The sequence below is a fragment of the Anser brachyrhynchus genome, assembly GCF_964034855.1.
Source record: "Anser brachyrhynchus genome assembly, chromosome: Z".
Lineage (NCBI taxonomy): Eukaryota > Metazoa > Chordata > Aves > Anseriformes > Anatidae > Anser > Anser brachyrhynchus.
In genome coordinates this window covers 48,180,651-48,201,908 of record NC_137697.1, presented here as the reverse complement: position 1 = coordinate 48,201,908, position 21,258 = coordinate 48,180,651, and the positions used below count along the sequence as shown (strand labels likewise).

Sequence of the window (21,258 nt, the reverse complement as noted above, 5' to 3'; positions counted from 1 at the left end):
ACATACACACTAAATACATTAGCACAATATGATTTTTATACATCACCTTGTAGTGAATCAATACATTCAAGTGATAGAAACTGAGAATTTGCATCATGGCCAAGAGTACAGATACTGTGTGCCCCCCCTCATCCTAAGTATATAACAGTCATTACAGAACCAAGAGCATTTCATTAAGCATGTTGCCAAAAGCTGTATATTTAAATCTACAGTGATATCACTTAGTACTGCAAAATTTAAGGGGGTCAGGTAAAGATCTGCACTTAATCCCTACTAAAGTTAGCTACGCAATTTCAGAAAGCCCCTTATAATCCAAAAGTCGCTAAAATTTGCCTACTGCAAATATTCCCAGCATCCAAATGACCCAGAAACACTAATTTTGTTAATTTACCTTCTGCTAAGAACATCATTTAGAGCATTAGAACTAAGTGCTCCACCTCTGTCTTCCACACTTCAAAATGCCATGATAAAAGATTATCGACTTCAGCAGACCAATACTGAGCCTGTGCTATTATCTGCATTAACTCTGATCACATTTATGAAATTCCAGTTTTATCTTTGATTTACTCAAAATTACAGTACTTCAAACGGGTTTACTTTCCTATGTGCTGGTACTTGCTTCATGGGATTTTGACCAATAGTTTTATCAGCTGTTGCATGAAAAAGTCACAGAGGAAAGAATAAGGGGCAGAAAAGTTGCCCTGTTAGTCCTCCGTGCAGGACTCAGTCAAACATTTCATACGACTTAGAAGGACTCTCAGGAGACGTACTGCTCTCTGGAGGGTAGTAGAGAAAAGGGAGAAATAGAACACTATAGAACATATAATGTGCTCTTAATGTTTCTCCTTGGTAATATCCTTCTCCTACAGGAAGAGATGGCAGAAAGAATGAATGGACTGCTGCAGCAACCTGTGAACATAGCGAATGCATAATTTCTTATGATCTATACATAAAGAACTAATTTAGTAGCCAGTGCATCTTTCAAATGAACACTTGTGTTAGATTTTAAAAGCTTTCAGGATATATTCTCCTTAGCTATTCATTGTATGAGAGTGAGATAAATCAAATCGGATATAAACAACAGCACATCACCATCAACTTAGTCTTCATCCCTTTATCAATGCAATTCTGTTAAGAGACTCTTGTAAGTAAAATTAACATAGTAACAAAAAAAAAAAAAAAGAAAGAAAAAAGAGAAAAAAGCACTCTTGCCTGAAAGAAATAATAACCGGTGCTATATCAAGCGAGACATTCAATAACACCTGCAATTTCCTACAGTGAACACTTGAAATCATACTCTATCCCTCCAAAAAATAAAGAAAAATCCTCATAGAAGGCCCAATGTAAAGCAAGGGTATGTTCAAAGACACGCGCACACCAGTCACAAATGGCATATTCTTGACTGCTAGCATAGGGGTTTATATCCAGCCTTTGTCTACATTTTCTGATGATCTTCTGTTACTTCAGTTTAGGACTTTTTTGAACCAAGTAAATTTGTTGCAAAAAAATAACAACAAAAAAAAATTACTCCAGTGTTTCAAAGAGTTTGCTGAAGAAACAAATAAAAAGGATTTATAGCAAGCGAAGTCACGTCAGCATAAACCACCTACAGATTCCAAGTTTTCCAACCACAGTACTTACAGTAAGGCAGCTAAGTATATATTACATTAGCATGCAGTTTGAAACAGGACTGTAGTTGTTCAACAGAGAGTTCAGCCATTTAGCAAAATCCTAAATGACTTTGATAATCCCACCCAGAAAAACAGGCAGGAACATACTGCTGTTATCTTAGATGAAACGTAGTGGTGTTTGCCTAAGCCACAAAATGAACACTGAAGTACCAAGAGTTCCATGAGAAACAACCTGAGAACCTGGGGGGGGGAACGGAAAGGAAAGGGAAAGAAAGAAAAACTTTGTCTTTTATGCTCTTAATGTAACAGCTGGTGGTCTACACTTTCATATTTCTGGTATCAGAATGAGGATTGAAGACATTTCCTTCCACTGGTCTGACCTCACCTCACTTCTGCAAATACTAGTGGAGTGAAAGGAGTTATACATGTGCACAGAATCACATTTTAGGTGGATAAAGCCTTTTTATTTTTTTTTCTTTCATACTACTAGCATACAACAGAATACACAGGATTCACATTGCATGCTAGTTTTTAGGGGGTGGCACTTGGCGGGGGAGTTAAGCACATTACTGAAAGAAAACATAATCCTTTTCCCATGCTGTTGTGCTTCTGGAAACTTCTCTGCAAGGGGGTGCTCCAGCTAACACCTTCACCCCTTCTACAGTGAGGCATGCAGCATCTGACAACTTCTAAGTATGAGCTCTTACCAGGATTAAACACCTGAACAAAACTATCTGAATACCAAGTAATTAAAAAGTAAACCTTACTTCTGGCAAGGGAATTGTTAGGGATTGAATGTTCTCTTCTGCTTCATCTACTGTCTTTTTTTCTATTGTGCATTTTCTCACTGAAGCATGTCTTTTCTTTGCAGCAGTTTTTGCAGAGTCTCTCTGCAAACAACATAGAACAATTCCCTAATTTCAGCACTGTTGAATGAATCCCTAATAAAATAACAAATAAATAATAATGATAATATTTCAACATGCTATAAGTAAACTGAATTTCTGTGTTTTGCTTCTGACATTTTCCTGTGTACAAACCTGTTCAATAATCCCTTTGTCTCACATGAACACTCAGCCACTTAAGCACTGTCCAGGTATGCAAAGTATTGGTCCGAGAATGACTACAGGTATGTAAAGAGTAAATAAAAGGAAAAATAAAAGGAAGACTGTTCATCAGCTTATCTTAAAAACACAAAATAATAGAATCCTGGCTAGAAAAAGCCTGAGCAGCTTTAACTCAAACTAACAAGATACACATGATCTGAGTAAGGTTCTAATTTCTTATTACTAGAAAATGTGCTATTAAGACATATCTATGCAAATTAAACACATACTAAAAATAGAATGACAATCAACCTTACAGGCTCGCAGTGCATTTTGGGAAAAGGAATAAGTGCTTTATGCAACTCAGCTTATCACCAACTTTTAATTTATGCTATAAGGAAAACACATCATCTGGATCCTGATCAAAACATTAGGGAAACAGACACCTCTACCACGCTGTTCTCTTGTGAAGGAGAAGCAACGAAGAATTTAAAAACTCCAAACAAAAAAAAAATGTAAGCATGCTCACCAAATAGGAGTTTGGACCCCCACAAACCAGAGGACGTACAAAGATTTAGTTGATTCATTGACTAATCTTTCCAAAGCTCATCCTATGAACCACTTCAGACCCAAGAAAGGATTTACCCCACCTACATCCTATCACTCAAGTCCAAAAACTGTGCACTTTAAATGCTGCTATTAATGTAAACTTTTAACCATATAAAGCAACTGAAGTACATGTCACCATGGTGACATATCCTGTATTTTCCTGTTAGGCTAAAAGCTGCTCCTGTGATTTAAGTCAGGATGTAGCTTCACAGCATCCTGAGCCAACCTATGCCAGGGTTCTGCTGTTTTTTGAGCTTTCTGAACGCTACAGAAGCAGCTTTCTGAAAAGAAAAAGGCAGAGCTGTGGCAGCCCCAATTACACATCATCTCAGGCTGCCATGGTATTGCACTCTGGACTGTTCCAAAACTTTTTTATTAAAGCCCAAAAAAGTATATTTTTGAAAAATCATTAATTCTTTCCCATCCAAATTTGACAGGCAAGTGGGTCTTTTTAAACAATTCTTGACAATGACAGAAAGAAAAAAAAAAAGTGTTTATGTCTGCATCAATTCATAAGATGCACATACTTATTTTGCTTCAATGTGAATTTCAACAGCAGCAATGCTGGCTTGCACAGTCGTCCATTCTTGCAATCCTGTTACTAAGCCAGCCCATGTACTGTGCCAGAACATGTGCCTGTTAATCTGTATGGTAAATCAGAGCGGGACGTGATCTATCTGAAAGACAAGAGCTTCCTACACCAAATTTGGTTATTTTTCCAGCCACATCAGTTCACCACACTGACAAAGTAACAGCTGTGCTGGTAAAATAAAGGGCCTGTGATGGGAACAGCATGGCAGTAGGTACCTTGAGTGCTAAGGAAAGGGCTCTTTAATATACCACTCCTGCCAAAAAAAGCAATCATAGCCTAAGGCTATAGTTGCAGGACCTTTGCTCTAAGATCCAAGCAAATATACCCAATTTGAATCTATAACTAGGAGGGAAACACAGAGAACAGTTTACCAGTGACATTCTGAAGTTTCAGCTTTGGTATCTAGCTGCCAGTACTTCAGCTTTTCTGATGGGGGAGGCAAACAGCTTTAATAACAGGATCGTTCTGGCTTTATGAAAGGGAAGTAATACTTAATCAACCTGATCGAATTCTGTGAGGAGATGACTAGCTCGGTGGAAGAGTGGAGCACAGGCAGTGGTGTTTATCTCAGCTTTAACGAGGCTTTTAAGTCTCCTGCAACACACAGGCAAACTGATGCAGTAGGGTTGAGATAAGTGGACAGAGAGGTGGACTGAAAACCGGCTCAGCTGCCCAGCTCACAGGCTTCTTCTGATCAGTACCACAAAGTCATTCATGACCTGCATGACAGGACAGACCAGCAAGTCTGCACGCAATGCAAAACAGGAAGAGCAGCTGGGATACCACAAGATGGGTGTGCTGTCATTCAGGGGGGCCTCAACACACTGCAGAAATGGCCTGACAACAAACCCGTGAAGTTCAACAAAGGGAAATGCCAAATCCTGCACCTCAGATGGAAGAGCTGCACGGAGCAGGATGGGCTGGGGGCTGACCAGGCATACAGCATATTTTCAGAGATGACTCTGAGCATCGTGGTGGACACCAAGTTGTGCCCTTGCAACGAAGACTGTATTCAGCATTTGGTGCTGAATCAGGAAAAATGTTACCAGCAGGTCAAGCAAGGCATTTCTTCCTCTCTGTTCAGTCCTGCGTCCAGTTCTGGGCTCCCCAGTACAAAGAAAGACATGTGCAGTAAAGGACAATGAAAATGATGATGGGGTTGGAGAATCTGTCATACACGGAGAAGCTGAAAGCACTGGGACTGTTGAGCATCAAGAGGAGAAGGCTCAGCATAGATCTCACCAAACACAAGGGGGGTTTAAGGGTGTTAAAAGATGAATCCAGGCACGTCTTAGTGGTGCCCAGCAAAAGCACAAGAGACAATGGATCAATATATTCAAGGGAGACAAACGCAGTTTTTCAGCTCCAAGAATATCAAATCCTTCTTCCATAGTGCTGTGGTATGAGTACAGTCCAAGAAAAGGGCTGCCAGTCTGAAGAAGATGTCTGGCCCAGGAAGTTATTGGGCAAATAAATCTTTGGAAGATGTTGAGAATTCATCTTTTAAAAAATCATCCCAGTCACAACAAATCACAGCTAATCCTGTATTTACAATAGGACTGGTCACACACTGGCTTAGCTCATTATGGAGTTCTCTGTGGCGTGGATTTAGGACTGAGAATATGACATTCCATCCTCAATCCCTCACCTCATCACACAAGGGAAGCATGGTGAAAGCTCTGGTATAGGGCAACTACTGTAATGCAGTAAACTTCCTCATAAGTCATGTCACTCAGCACTCATGCCTGTCACAGCAATTAGCATTTTATCTGTGAGGCTGCCAATATGTAACTAGTCTCATATTAGTTCATTTACTCATGTCGCTATTAATGAATGATGAATGACATGTCATCAACATGTTGTAAGATATTGGCAAGAAGGATCTTTATCTTACACAGCAAAGCCTCCCCATCTGCTGTCTGTAAAACAGTGACTAGTCAGTTGCAAGGTTTTGCTTCTCCATCCACCAGCTGACATTCAGAAGAAAACAATTCAAATATTAAGTACTTTTTATCACTGAATAATGGCTCTAGTTCTTCACAATACTAAAAGGCAGTAAGAGTAACAGCCTTTCTCAGAGTACTTCAAGTTGTAAGAAATTCCCTTTTTCTGTTTATCATACTACATTTGAAAAATTCCTTCAGTTTTCCACCCACACATGAAATGATTGTGACAGACAAGGAAGAACTTTATGTGCAGCACCTTCTCCAGCAACTTCATAAAGTCTGAAATTGAGCAGAACCTTCTGCTTTAAAATTAATGGTTTAATTCTATTAAGTGATTTTTATTTTCCCAAACCAGCCACTGTTGACTTACACAAGGAAAATATTTACTTTTTGCCACTGATAAACCTATCGTGTATAATTGACATTAATTAGATAAGTCATGGTGCAGGGCTAAGATTATAATCTATTGATAGTACACAAGGAATTACACTCACATGAAGCAGCTCTGAAAAATTCCTTATGTTGTTTCACTGTTTATGCCATTTGCATGCTTACAGCGCTTTCTGTATAGAGATTGTATAGAAATGTATACATATTTCACCAAGCAAAACATACATTAATTTATAAGTAAGACAGAAAGTATGATAATAAATCAGATACCCACCTTGTCAACCAGTGCCCAAAGTCTGGCCGATGAGCCCATTGGACTCCCGTCCGATTCAAGGATCGAAGCAGTCGACAGCAAATAAGAATGATCCATGGACTCGCTAAGCTTAACCACTTATCTGATCCTTTAATGAATTCAGCTGAAGATGCAACCTTGTCCAGTTTTGAATTACCTGATGCTGGTACATCTATATTCTTGCAATCAGAGGCTTCCCTGATACCATCAAAATTTTGTTTCAAACTGGTACCATGCTGAGGGTCACATTCTTTCAGAAGAAAATGGTTTCTACAGAGTTCCTGACACAGTGCCAAACAGAGGGTATTGATAAGAAAATACCAGGTTTGATGTTCCTCTTCTATAAAACTGCTTGCCCCCAAACTCAAAACATGGCCAATTGTTCCAGCCAGCATCAGCACATCTACTTCTGACCAGCTGGAACTGGACACAACTGGATTCTGCAAACAAGAACACATAACAGTGGTGAAAGCTGTATAAAAACTTCACTTGTTTAAGCATTCAAAGCATGCTTACAGCAATTTCCTCTCAGGAAACAAAATAAACAGCAGGACAAGTTATTTCCACCTTGACAAATCCTGCGAATTTCTGAAAGGTTCATTTTATTGTAGCCTATTTAGTTAGCACTGCAGTATAATCATACTGTTTAGAATGACATTCTGTTTAAGGTAAGAAACTTCATGCATAATCTCAACTGAACAGATTCAAATTCCCTACCAGCCTGTGACAAAAGGTCTGAATCAAGCTCTCTCCTTGCTGCATATTTGTAGAAGTAAAAACAGAAGTCCTTCAGAAATCAAACTTGCAATACAAATAATAGGTACTTTTCTAATTGGTTAAATCTGTACTGTCCTTAACTCGGTACAGTGACAACCTTCATTACTCAAATTGACAGAAGTTACTTGCAGACATTCTGATGTACCTCTTGTCCTTGCTTGGCTTGAAATGCGTCTGTCATCATAAAATCCGTTATAAATCTTATCCACCTATTATTTACTTCACATGCTGAGTCTATCTAAAGCCACAAAATTTGTTGTCTGATGCCTCCATTAGTTCGATTTCTTGCTCACAGCAGCTACTCGAAGTGCTCCATCGTCATGACACGGCTAAAAAGAGAGTGTAAGGGTATGGGGAAGGTGGGACCATCTGGTTCATTCAAGTTATCAGGTCAAGGAGCTTTTCACCTCATGGGGAAGGGGAAGTAACAGGGAAAGCCATAAACACACAGAGACAGGCCCCTGATAAGTAAGCACTAAAGGAGACAGTAAAGAGGACCAAAACTCCTCAGCCGTTAATTGATGGGCCATTAAGAAACCACAGGCATACATCTGAGGAGCATGAGCTTGGACTTTGTAACAGATAAGGGGAAATGACAGCATCCGTATTACTGGTGTGAGGGGGTCTGTGGAGCTATGCAGACTTATTAAGGAATGCTTCAGGGAAGTGACAGAGCTGGGGGAGAGGGGATGCAGAGGAACAGGCTGGCAGGATGGGGAAGGTGAGAGGAGGAAAGATAAAGGGGGCCAGCCGCACACCAGCAGGCGCCATCCACCACACTGATCCAACTGACAGCCCTGCACCTCACTGTTGTGGCCTACCCTCGCTTGTCAAAGCCCCTCTTCCCGGTCTTTCTGCGCAACTTCACTCTCTGTCCCACATCTGGGCACTGCAAGGTCTCACGGCAAGCAAGGCCTTCAGCCACAAAGCTCGAGGGCCTCATGTCAGGAGCAAGAGGGTCTGGAGATTATACGGCTGCATGAGAGGGAGGTCAAAGGGACAGCGACTGAAGGGACCTCTGTGTGTGTATCTTTCCCTCTGCGGAATTTAATCCGCTGTGTTGCGAGTGTCTACATTTAATTTGCCAGAAAATTCCAAGTCCAACTAAATGTGAGTAGGAAGAAAACCATGGGAAGATTCAAAGTCTGAGCTGGGAAAGTCCTCACCTTCCTCAACTGTTTAAATAGTTTATATTAGACGAATACGGAAACTCACTTATCTGGGAGCAGGTAACAAAAAAGTGGATATAAACATACTGATAACCCTGAACATCCAGATGCAATTCTGAAGTCTCACTTACTCTTAAGACTGACTGACAGCAGCACATGTATTTGTGTTCAATATTCAAGTACATGCAACATGGAGAGGACAATAGCTACACCTGACCCAAGAAGCTTGTTAACACTACTGTGATTTTGCTTTGAGGAAAACAACTTTTGCAGAATTGAGACTGAATAAGATGTATGAGACTGAATGCAGAAGGTATAATTAAAGTTATCACCTATTCATATCACCTTCATTTATTGTGCTGTTAAAGAAATACACTAAAGTCACTGCACTTAAGAAACAAAACTAAACAAACGAACAGCAAAAAAGCTACAATCACTATAATAAAGAAAAAAAAGCCACTACAAATTTATCACAGGAATGGTAATTATCTCAAAAACAGCACAAGCTCACAATCTAAATTGATTAACATTTGAAATTTCTTTGGTGCCCTACAGATTACTCCTTTTTGTTTAGTCCTCCGCTTTGCCAATCACGAACCATAAACCACATTTTGGAACAAAAAGACCAGGTAGAATTGTAGTCAGTGCAGAGACTAAAGACCATGAAATTCACAAAGACTAATACATGAAGAATACATCACTGAACTGTGGAAAGCTTAAACTCCAACGCTGACCTTAAAGGTTTTGGCTGACACTAAATGGTGACAGAGCGCATAAGCATCATCTGCTTGCAGAGACAAAGGAATGTGAGATTCTCAACAAATGAGAATACAATACAATTTCTTGTATGTCTTCAAATGTCTTCAGTACAATTCGTCTCCTTTATGAGACATAAAATCTACATAAGGATTGCTCTCTTGTATCAGTTGGTTGTCAGCACTGACAGGAAAATAAGTTCATTGGGCTGAACAGTAGGTTCATTAACTGAAAAAATGATTATCAATGGGGAACATGCAACAACCTCATAAAAATGGTGGCATTAGTGTGAAATATCCCCATGTTAGAAGTTCATATTTCATGCCTGCTTGTCTGACTAACAATTCCGGTGAAGATAACAAAATTTACTCCTCCGTTCACTTCAAAGGGTTAAGTCCAATGGCATTTATTGATAAGCCACATTTCAGACCAGAGTTATTCACTCGAGCAAATCTATGCAAGATGAAAAATTATGCAGCAAATTATAATCTCCTGGGCCTTCATGGTCTAAGAAATACTGAAAATAGCTTCATCAAGGTTTTCTAAATTTACTGGTAATCCCTCATATGAGCTGTGTCATATTAGGAATGTTATCATCACAGTTTTTTATGCAGCCTGACCTTAGATTACTTGGATTGTTCTTAGTTTTCAGACCTGTTTTATAGGCACAAAACTGTTGCTCCTACTCTATCCACTGCTCTGACTTCCTAGCTGCTGAGCACCTCCAGTACTCAAGAACCCAGTAGGCACTCCAGATACTAAAAAACCTGTAGGACTTGCACAACTATCTTGACACACAAATTTAGCACAGTATCTTTGATTTATGAGATTTGTATATGCCAGACTTTAAATTTAAACCTCTAATTTGCCATGCCTGGGTAGCTTTAATATTTGGTACACAAGCAGTAGTAATTAAATAATACAGAAACAGATCTGTTTGCCAGATCTCTGACATCTTTTACTTGCTTGCACAGTTGTGAATAAACAAACAATAGAATCTATGTACCCCTGCCCATGAAAATTACATTTTCTTCACTTTGAGATAAAACATCCTGCACCTTATCTTCCAAGTCCAATTCCAGTTATGGCCCTTCCGTCCAGCTGAAAGTGAAGCTCTTTTTCACAAAAATTAATCATCCATATTTAATGCCTAGGGAATTATACAATCAACCTGGTCTAGTGGGAGGTGTCCCTTCCAATGGCTGGCAGTTTGGAATTAGATGGTCTTTCAGGTCTTTTCCAACCCAAACCATTCTTTGATTCTATGATTTTATGTGGAACATTTTGTTTTTCATGCCCAACTATCACCTAAAATTTAAATACTTCTCATTCGGTTCACTTCTGATACTTAAGCTCCCTACATCAAATCTTGATTTCCAATAATGCTAACTTCCTTACAATAAAATATTACAAATCAATTTTGCTCCTCGCACATTTTCACAGCAGTTTGGGATCATTTTCAAGAGCTACCCAGTCACCTGGGTCTAATCACCTTTATTTCTTCCCACCAAATCAAAAAAAGTAAATATTTTTAGGTTCAATTGAATAAAATATTTTTACCATTCAGGTCAGTAAGGAATACTGCACCAAAGAGGAAAAAATATTTTAAAATGAATAGAGTATTTCAAAATAAAAAGGGGGCCTTTTGTTTAAATAATAAAAAAAAAACCACTACAATTGTGCACAATGAAGCTTCTCAAAAACTGCATTTGAAAATATTTAGCTTACAGATTCTATTATCAAAAAAACTACTGATTCTGATTTCTATCAGAAATAGGAAAAAAACTGCAACTAGTAGTAGTAGTGAATACTGTACTTAAGAACTGGCATGCAATTAGAATGAAGCTATGAACAAGAAGTTAACATTTTTGAATATCTTCTGGAAATCATAAAGGGCTGCAGAACTATTTAAAACCTGAAGTGCCATTAAAAGAAGGGACTGGTGCTGCTAGAAACATAGTAATCAGAACCTATAAATAACAGTCAGGAAGCAGATGCTAACACTGCCTGCACTGGTCTTCAGAAAATTCATGAACTTGGTAATCAGCTTCTATATACAGTCACAGTAGGAAAAAAAAAAAAAAAAAAAAAGGCATTACAAATGAGAAGCACTTGAAAGAAATCTTTAGATGTGAACGGAAACAATTTAAAGAAAAAAAAAACTGAAGTCATTAAAAGGAGAGCTTATCTTAATTACTTTTAAAATACCTGCATTTTATCATATAGCATAAGCTTAGAGAATTTAGCTTTTAGATTTTTTAACTGGCAAGATTCAGAATTCTTCTCCTGACATCAGAAAAGCAGGATTTCAGAGCTCTTTCAGATGTGGAGCACATATGCGGACTATGGAGAAGCACAGGTCACGGGCACTTGGATTCAGACTTTAGTGTAATAGCACTCCTAATTTTAACAGCAGGCACTTTAAGATCAACAGAGTATATACAATCAGTTTCTCCCCCGAAGTCTAAGTGTTCTGCTGGAAAAGGGGATAGAATCGATAGAATCGGGGACACAACTGTGTGCATATTTTACTGCTTGTGCTTCAGTTACCAGTAAATAATCTTTCACACCCACAATGCAGGCAACACCAAACTGTTCTCTGCTCCCTTTCACATTTTCCAGGCTCTATCTTCATATAAGCAGCTACCGGCAAGAAGCCACAATATCCTTCTGCAACAGCCCTGAGACTGGTGAAAATGTAAATCCAATCCAGGTCACTGCTTTTACATGTCAGGAATGGAGGCACTAACTGAACGTGCAACATATTTCAGGCTTGCTCTGGAACTTGAACAGGAACAGCAAAGCTTATTTGACTACAAGATGAGATATGGATCCACCAATCCAGTCATTTATGGAGTAGGATGAAGATGGTTTGATGAAAATGGATTTCTACAGGTTTGGATACGAAGTCACGTCTGCTTCATAAGACATACTTCAGCTTCCCACATCTTCAAATATGCCTCGAGTACAGGAATAGAGACACAGCACCAGAATCGAGAATCCAGTACTTTTCACTTGTAGCAACCCCAACTTTTGGAGGGGGTGGCGAGTGAGGTAGACTTTGGATTGCTGAAAACGTCCTCGTTCATGTATTATCAACTTGAAGCAGCTGATCTGATCATCTGCTGGTATGCTCTGACCTCCCAGCTGGGTAAAGCTCCAGAATATATTTCTGATTCATGATGCACCAATTTCATACATTCCCCCTTCTTTCCAGTTCAAGCAGGAAACACTTGAATTGATAACTGTCCCATTACAGCTAAATGGAGATATTTTCCAAGGTGACATAAAAATAAGCATTGTCGTGTCCAAGAGACACTATCTGATCGTTTTCCTAAAATGACAGAGGTGTTACTGCCTGTGACACAAAACTGCATGAGTAAATAAAGGTTTTTTTCCGCATTTCTTACATTCCAGATGGGTCTCAATAGCTGGTACCAAAGAGGAAAAACCAACACATTGCTGCTGAAACATCTTTCTTCAAGCAACGGGGAACTGGGTTTATAGTGCTACATCAAGTGGGGAGAATGCTCTAACTGCTGTGGCCTCTTATAAGCAGAACGTGGGGTGCTGTAGACAAAGATACAAAACTGGGTATGATCATAGAATCATTATGGTTGGAAAGGACCTCCAAGATGGCCCAACCATCCCCTACCACCAACGTCACCCACTAAACCATGTCCCTAAACACCACGTCCAACCTTTCCTTGAACACCCCCAGGGACGGTGACTCCACCATCTCCCTGGACAACCCGTCCCAGTGCCTGACTGCTCTTTCTGAGAAGAAATGTCTCCTCATTCTCACCCTGAACCTCCCCTGGCACAACCTGATGCCATCCCCTCTAATCCTATACAGGATGTCATTTCTAAACAGTCTATTTTTGCTCAATTTGTTCTCAAAGGCAAATGTGCAGAAAAAGCAGGGGCAGGAAAGGAAAAAAAAAATGAAATAGAATAGATAGATAAACACTTCTCACATATACTCTTGGCTGCATTTCCTAGGCATAGCTGACTAGGTGGAATCATCAGAAATGGCCAACAGTTTATGGTTACGGAAGTTCCTCACAATGATTGAATCTAAAAGTGGAACAGCATAGATTATGTGTGTGCTTCTTTTAATGTCTTCCTTGATGGAATTATCTGCATCCATCAGGGAGGCAGCAATTAATTCATATCATAAGGAAAGCCATTTCGCCCAACTCGAAGTTTTGAACACTAGGAGACATTTTGCAATTGCTGCTGTGATCACTGTTAGAGTAGCTGTATTAGCAATACATAAGCCACCTGCAGGAAGTTGTTCACACCAGCAGCTGCCTCTCACCAAGGATGCATGCAAGGATGTAAAAGTGACAAGAACAGGTGGGAATGAAACCCCTAGACTCAGGCCAAACTAAAAAGGCAGACCCCATACCTGTAAAACAATACATGGTAACAGCCTGTTCTAAACTTAGCACTCAGAGAAAAAATTAATGTTGGGGGAGGAAAAAAGACTGAAGCTCTAACCTTTGATCCAGATTTACTGAAGCACAACCACAACCTGGGAAGCCCCCAAAAATCTGGGCCAAAGCCCACTCAAAGGAGGACTCAATGAGCTCGCTGCAGCTTCCTGGGCAAGAGCAGATACCAAAAGGCCAACAGAGGTGAAAGATTTGCACTATGTTCACACACTCTTTCTTTGATAAGCTCAGTGTGTTGCTAGTTCGGGCACCAGAATTTGGATGCATGAAGCTGGAGGGCTCTCTCTGGTGTTGAGTCTGCAGTTCATGGGTGCTTTTTTTTTCAATGAGGTGCTCTACTCAGAGAGAAACCAGACGGTTCCCCAAAAGAGAAAAAGCAGGAGTGGGAAATGTAACAGAAATACAAAACACCCAGCCAGGACACTGCCTTCTTCAGCAAGCAGTTAGCAATGGCTGCTATCTGTCAACTTCCAAGTACACATTTGGAATGGTTGGCTGATAGACAATCAGTGATCAGAAAAACAAAACTCCCCAAGAAAATACAAGCCTTTGCCTATCACAAGACAAAACACAATTCAAACCCAACCACATAAAACGTCATCCCATATGAAGAATAATGAGTAAATCACTGGGGAAAGAAAAAAAAAAAAAAACAACACAGGGGAGACCAGATCAACCTGCCTAAAGGCAGAACACTCAGAAAGGAATCATCAGAAATACAGACAAACAATACAGGGCTAACAGCCCTTGAGTTCTTGAGTTCAGCCTCATCTCAAAGCAAAAACATAAATTAATTAATTAATCAATTTTAAAAATTTAAAAAATAAAAAATAAAAAATGAACCAAAATGAAGGAATGACAAATGAAAAGGAGCTGCCCTATTAAAGAGTTAAAAGGCTTTCCCTGAGGAAATACTGAACAAAAACTTTGAAACACATCTTAAGCAGAGGCTGGTTTATAACAACTTTGCACGGTACTTCCAGCCCACACGCTGTACGTTGAGTATGAAGGAAGGGTACACTGAGTATGAAGGAAGGAACATGCACAAAAATGAGAAGACAGAAGGTCTCCAGGCATCTGCGCTAAAGGCACAGGCAGAGAGCAAGCCTCCATGTAGCTTAACACTTTAAAGTAAGGAACGTGATGCTTTGCATCAACCCCTATTCTATAGAGGCTTCAAGCTCTGATCCTAGACATGCAAGAAAAGTATCTACTCATTTTGTCAACTGACCTCATGGATAGGTGTAATAGTCAGAAGTGCAGTACTTATGTTTGAAGGCTAGTCTTTTATCTTTAATGAGACTAAAGATAAGTGCCCATTAATGCCCATTACTCCTACAGTGGTGGGTGTCACAAAGGATTAACTCATCTCTTGGCATGTAAGGAAGATTTCAGGTCAAAAACACACTGAGTTGCTCTGAGACTATCATTGTAGAGGACAAAGCTAAAATCCACTGTCATCGTTCTCAACCCAATTGAAGTAGAATTGTCTGTAAATTATATGTAGGTCTAGAGCATCATCACTTACTGTTGTTAAAATCAGAAAAAATATTAAGATGAAAAATGTGCTTGTTTCCCATGGTTACTTGGTTTTGTTTACTATTTTTTTCTTTTTTTTAATATTTTTATTTACTTTTTATTTGCTATAAAGTATTTTAAATATATATGTAATTCTTACTATTTTCCTTTGTTTACTACTGCATAGAAGTAAATCTTAAGATTCTACGCAATACACTGCATCATTAATTATGATTTCAAGGCCATATTCTTTTACATTCTACAAATAAGAATTTCTACCTCATTTATGCTTAAATAAATAAAGGCTCTAAGTAGTACAACTCAGAAAAGGCTGAAGTGAACTGAGTCCATTTAAACACCAATGCATCCCTAAGTACTAACAGTGTTAAACTGTAAAACTACATGTCTTATTCGGCAGATTTGCCCATTCACATTGATTAATTTTTCTTTCTTCTTTCATTTGCCCTTAAAAATAATCCACAATAGCATCACTAGGTTTTGTAACAAAACATTAAACCTAGTTTGACACAAAATTTTCAGTACCAAAAGCAAACTGTGATCTACACTTAGAAAGACTGTTCTGCTAGCAGTTATGCTTGAGATGAAACTTCTTTCCCTGATATCATTAAGCAGAAGTGATAGCTGACTTTTTACACTGCTTTAGCCTAAATGATCAACATACACACATAAATCTTATGTTACCAATAAACATAAGCATGAAACAACACGATCTATTCAAACTCCTTTTTCAATCACTTTTAATACACTAGAATGAATTGCACCAAAGAAAACTGAAATGGACGTGAGCTGCCTTCGGGAGAAAATGGCATTACTTTTAGTCCAAGGCTTCTCTCAGAAAAACAGTATTTCCAAGAAGGAATGACACAAATTCAGAAATTACAGAAACAAAATGATAAAGTATAACTGGTATAGCTTTAATAATAAACATTAGCAGCCTTACTCAAAACAATTTAAATATATAGTTAAGCTCAGGAATTCCAGCGTATAGTTCCACTGACTGCAATGTTAACCTCTGCTCAGTAGTGACTTTTCTCAATTCCATTGAGCAGAGCTGTTATTACACAGTTCTGCAAGTCAAAAAGTCTGCTTTTTAGCTTGAAAAAGTGTTACTGCAAAATATCATACATCTTGCATTAATTGCAGCTGTGAAACATCACTGTGTAACAGCATAAAATTAGTACACAGAACTGTTTCTAACCTCAAATTCAACTGTAAAATAATGTACACTAATTAGAACATTTCTTAAAGTAATTTGAAAATAAGCACTCTTATGATTTTCTTTACAGGAATCTGTTATCATGCCACAATGAACATACCACATTTCAACACTAATTTTAAATTATACTAATTACATTACAAATTACAGTTCCTTTAAGCACACACACAAAACCTTTACAAAACTTTATTACAAAGTATGCCATGAAGAGCAAAACATTTTGAACCATAATTAAATGCACAGTCTCACCTTCACTGGAAGTCTGGAATTCTCAAGGATCTTTCCAATGGCAGATAAAATACCACACATGAGTGCAGAAATCAGCATCATCACTCCAAGTGCTGTTAACCAGGACATACTGCAGAAATAGCATAAACTTTCTGCTGATGTGCATACAATGACGTGAACCGCACACAGCACCAGACACATCAAGTAAAAGAGCAGAGAGAAGAGCGAAGGGGAGAGCGGCACTTCGAATTCTGCCCGGCTGCTCAGAGCTTTTGGAACACTGAGCAAAAGCAGCAGCAGAACCTAGGGAAAAAAATAAAACAGAGAATTAACACTTAAAGAATCAGGATTAGCCAAAGCATGCAGTGAGAATTCACACAAAAATCATACTGGTGTCATCCATGTCACTCTGGTATGATCTAGTATGATCACTTGATCTAAAAAACACTGTGAAACAATACACTGGATGGTTTGACTTGTGTAAGTTATCACCATATAAAGAGGAGAAAAAAAGATTGTGTTTTCATTTATTGATTTCAGGGCTTGGACGCATGATTCATCGGGGTTTAATATATTACCATACGCCTCCTGACTTGCTGTAACTGACCATCTGCATGATCTTCATTCACTGTAAGAGTTTTAACTCTCTACAAAATTAAGTGTTTTAACTCTCAATACTGAAATAGCTCCTAAGCAAACAAATTCGACTCATTTATAACTCGTAAATAAAAAGTTAACTGCATGCTCTACCAAAGGCCATTTATCTCACAAGTTATAGATTTCTTGCTGAGTTAAATAGCTTCCCAGGCCAGGGAAAGTTCTCATGCTATCACATAAGTGTATGCTGTTTTTCAAGCTTATGAATTCTGGTATTTAGTTTTGTCCCTCTCCTTGTCTTAATTCGATTTACCAGCTTCACTTCTGCTTTGCTATAACCCGCACACAGACGAAGCAGAATGTCAGATTTCCTCTCAGGCAACTGTAGCAGTGGAGTTAATTTGAGTAATTTCTGCTACCCATGAACAAATAAAGAAAAATTCAGCCACACACTAAGACATTTTGCAAGGGACACAGATGGGCTAAAGAGAGCTCAGTATGCTTGTTGTAGGGCATGATTAAAACAAATTTTAAAAAAGGAGTTATATCCGAGCACTGCCAACCTATAATCTTTCACTTGTGAAGACCTCTACCTAAAACTTACCCATCCATACAGCAAGATATAGTAAAATACATCAAACTAATTGCAATGCATTGCAGTAGTCCATTGTTATTCATATTATACTTTTCACAATTCACTCAGTTATGAAAGCACGAGGTTTCACACTACCATACTGGCTCATTTTTTGCTTTTTAACACAGGACTTAGAACAAAGCACTTAAAATACTAAAATGCTCAAATTGTAGTTACCTATAAATCTAAATTTAATTCTCCGAGAAAATACAGTTATTAGTTCATGTTCCAGAGGTATTCTCCTCACAAGATGAATAGCATTTATAGAATCATGTAGCTTGTAGTCACCTGTGAGATTCCCTGCCTTTATTTCTATGGTTGAGGGTGGAAAATACATATAAAACTAAACAATTTTAGAAAGCACGGCAGTTTCTTGAGTGTTGCACTGGGAAAAAAAATAAATCCAGATGTTTTGTACAGTCTTCTAGTGACACTGTGCAAGCTCTTGTTAACCACACTTTCAAAGCTAATTAGTAGCTGCACGTTTCTGTTGATAAAGGCCCATTGACTAAAATACCTGAGATCTGTTTTGTTGAAAAAGTAAATACCAACAACGGCATTCCAGAAAAAAACAGAATTCCAGTGCTTCAGGTACAAACTGTCAGGAGTTTGAATCCTTAGGTTCCCAAAACAAAGGAACAAGAAAGGACTATAAGCACTTCAGTTTCATCGCGGGCACTGTCCATCTCCAGATTTGCTATCTGTAGGCTGGTAACAGAACCTACCATCTCGTCTCCTACAGGGACTGAGGAACTGACTCCTGAGAAGTGGTCAGCAGAATGATAAAGCACACCAAGCAGTCCATCAGAAAGCCATTTCCAATGTGTTCTGTACACAGAGAACAAGGCGTAGATGATGAGGCCTTGCATGCAGCCCACAAGGACTGAGGAAACTCAAAACAGCTGCTCATCTACTGACCATTCCAGGCACTGAACAGAACCGCAGGTGCAGCTATTGTATAGCCTTGCAGCTTACAGCACTGCTCACAGGCTAGGACTAAATCAAGACGGTAGTGGGTATTTCCATCCTAGGGAACAATGCTTTTTCTCACAAAAGTTGACAGTGATGTTATCTGAAAGGTAGGTGCAAGTTTCTGTACATAAAGTTCAGTATGCAGGCATGGTATCCCCTCAGCATTCTTCCCAAAGCATTACACTGCGGTATTTGAGATTTCCAACACTTGAGATTTCCCCAAAATATCAATTGCAAATAACCTCTTAAAATTCCAGACGTGGGATATCTTATCTTTATTCCGTAGTGTGATATGGAATGGTGACCCAGCACCTTTCAGCAAGTACCTATTTTGGGGCTCTAGGCCTGTCAGTAAAAAGAGTAATTCTTGGAATGGTTAAAAAAAAAAAAAAAAAACCAGCCACACAGGGTCTCGCTTGTTCTCAATAGCTGTAATTGTTGTTAGATAAAGAGGAAAAAATAGGAATTTACTTGCAGATGTTTTTTGTTTTAATGCAGGAAATCTCCTTAAAGAATAGAAGGCTAACTGATATGGGAGTAATGTAAGTTGTAGCACATCTACATATTTACTACACCTGTTTACACCAATACATAACCACCTTATATCAAAAGCTCTCTTGAATAATTTTAAACGCTGTTATTCTTTAAAAATAATATTATGCTCATCCTTCAAATACAATCAGTAAACCCTAGAAGAGTTAATTCTGAAGAATATACACTAAGTAGTCAAAAAATAGGAACCTTCATGTCTTGCACTTAGCTTCTTTCCCAGAAAGATGTATTTTCATACCTCCATAATGATAACAGTCCCCACCATCATCGAATACATGTCATATTGTGCCACTTGTTTGCTTAGTGAAGAACTCAAAGTCTTCAGAGCCTCCAAATATTGCTTCAGGACCTTTTTGCCAAGATTCATGAGTATTTCTGAATTATTCCCCTCTAAGTACAGTTTGATCCAGTTACCATGGGATTTCTCTGCTATCTTAAATTGCTCATATCCAGGATCTAATGGGAAAAAACAAACAAACAAACAAAAAAACAAAACACAGGTAAGAGGATCCATGAACAAAGGAGGATAATAGGAAACCTAATCATACTTTTGTACTTTCTTGTATGATCTGAAGAAAACTTGCTATAGGAGTTGAAACTTCTTTCATACACAGAAAGTTACATTATCTTCCTGCAGCAAGGCCATAATGAGACAGTAACTCAGAATAAAACCAATTAATCCCTAATCAGATAGAACGTCAAGGCCTCTAAATGTGACAAATGTATTAAAATAGCCATTTACTTTTACAAAAGGTTTCCAGAATAAACGTATCCAAATGCTTTAAATCCTGAAAAAGCCATGTTTCCCACTGGAACCGCTCATTATCCAGACTGTATTGCACAAGCCAAGTGGGAAATCACCAAACTGCTGATCTCTGGAGAAAATATCGAAGGACATCCACACAACATATTAGGAGCCCTGATTTTGCTACAAAGATAATGAGAATCAGTTGGTAACACAAACAGAAACACAAAATAAGCCAAATTTTGAAACAGTAATAGAAAAGTTAACAGCTGAAGTGCGCAGTTTGTCTTCAGGCATTTGGATTACAAAGCTGGTGCAAAAGCAATGCTCTCCAGTGAAATTCAGTATTTTGGCTATATTGTAAGGGTTGACTACAGTCAAACCTATTAAAAAAAAAAAAAAGAAAACCTCGTGCTGCCACCAACCTACAGTAGCAAGAGGCTTGCAGTAGAAGGTGCTTTCATGGTGTCCTATCCACATATAAAGGAATTCTGACCAGAAAAAAAACCTAGTGGGAGCGTTAGGTGGAGGGGAGTGACGACACCAACTCTTACCTTACAGTAAGTGTTCTGGTTGATACATGACAGAGGTTGGGTGTGGAAGGACTATGATACAAGTCAATTCAAAGGATACAAAAGAGGACTCTACTATTTTTCTCTACTAATGTTGATTTTCATTGTCAACTCTCCCTTTAGCTAAACATCAACACAAAAAGCTACAGCACACAAAGAATGAGCCATAGCATTTTTACTTCCCAAAAAGATTTATTCAGCTATGACAATAACCAGATTGTGCAGGCATACACAGAAGAGACATCAATTTGTGGAAAAAAAATAGAATAATTTATCATTATAAGCATAAAGGTTAAAAAAAAAATTAAACTCTGACAAAATCATTAGTTTGGGTCGTACATCCACTTCATGAGTATTCTATTCACTTCATGTAAGTTTAATTTCAAGAGCATGTATTAGCAACACAGCAAATTAGATCAGTTGCTGTATTTTATTGTGAACGTTGACAGCAGTATTGTTTCTAAAAGCACTTAAAAGCATGCTTTCCTTTTTCATTTTATAGATGCATCATCCCATACTCCAGTATGCCATGTGGTAT

General features: G+C 38.5%; 1 protein-coding gene across 11 annotated transcripts in view; it reads right to left on the bottom strand.

Annotated features, from left to right (window-relative positions):
- The window catches only part of PIGG (phosphatidylinositol glycan anchor biosynthesis class G (EMM blood group)), an 87,139-nt gene that overhangs the window by 48,425 nt on the left and 17,456 nt on the right, over nucleotides 1-21,258 (bottom strand). For 9 of the 11 annotated variants that reach the window (XM_080574539.1, XM_080574541.1, XM_080574540.1 and 6 more), the window contains exons 7-9: nucleotides 19,642-19,859; nucleotides 16,670-16,951; nucleotides 6,489-6,946 (exon numbers count right to left, since the gene is read on the bottom strand). In XM_080574539.1, the coding sequence (XP_080430665.1) occupies nucleotides 6,489-6,946; nucleotides 16,670-16,951; nucleotides 19,642-19,859 (958 nt within the window). Of the gene's footprint in view, nucleotides 1-2,405; nucleotides 2,522-6,488; nucleotides 6,947-7,460; nucleotides 12,779-16,669; nucleotides 16,952-19,641; nucleotides 19,860-21,258 lie in introns of those variants that run through there. The other 2 variants (XM_080574537.1, XM_080574538.1) reach the window with 2 other exon arrangements.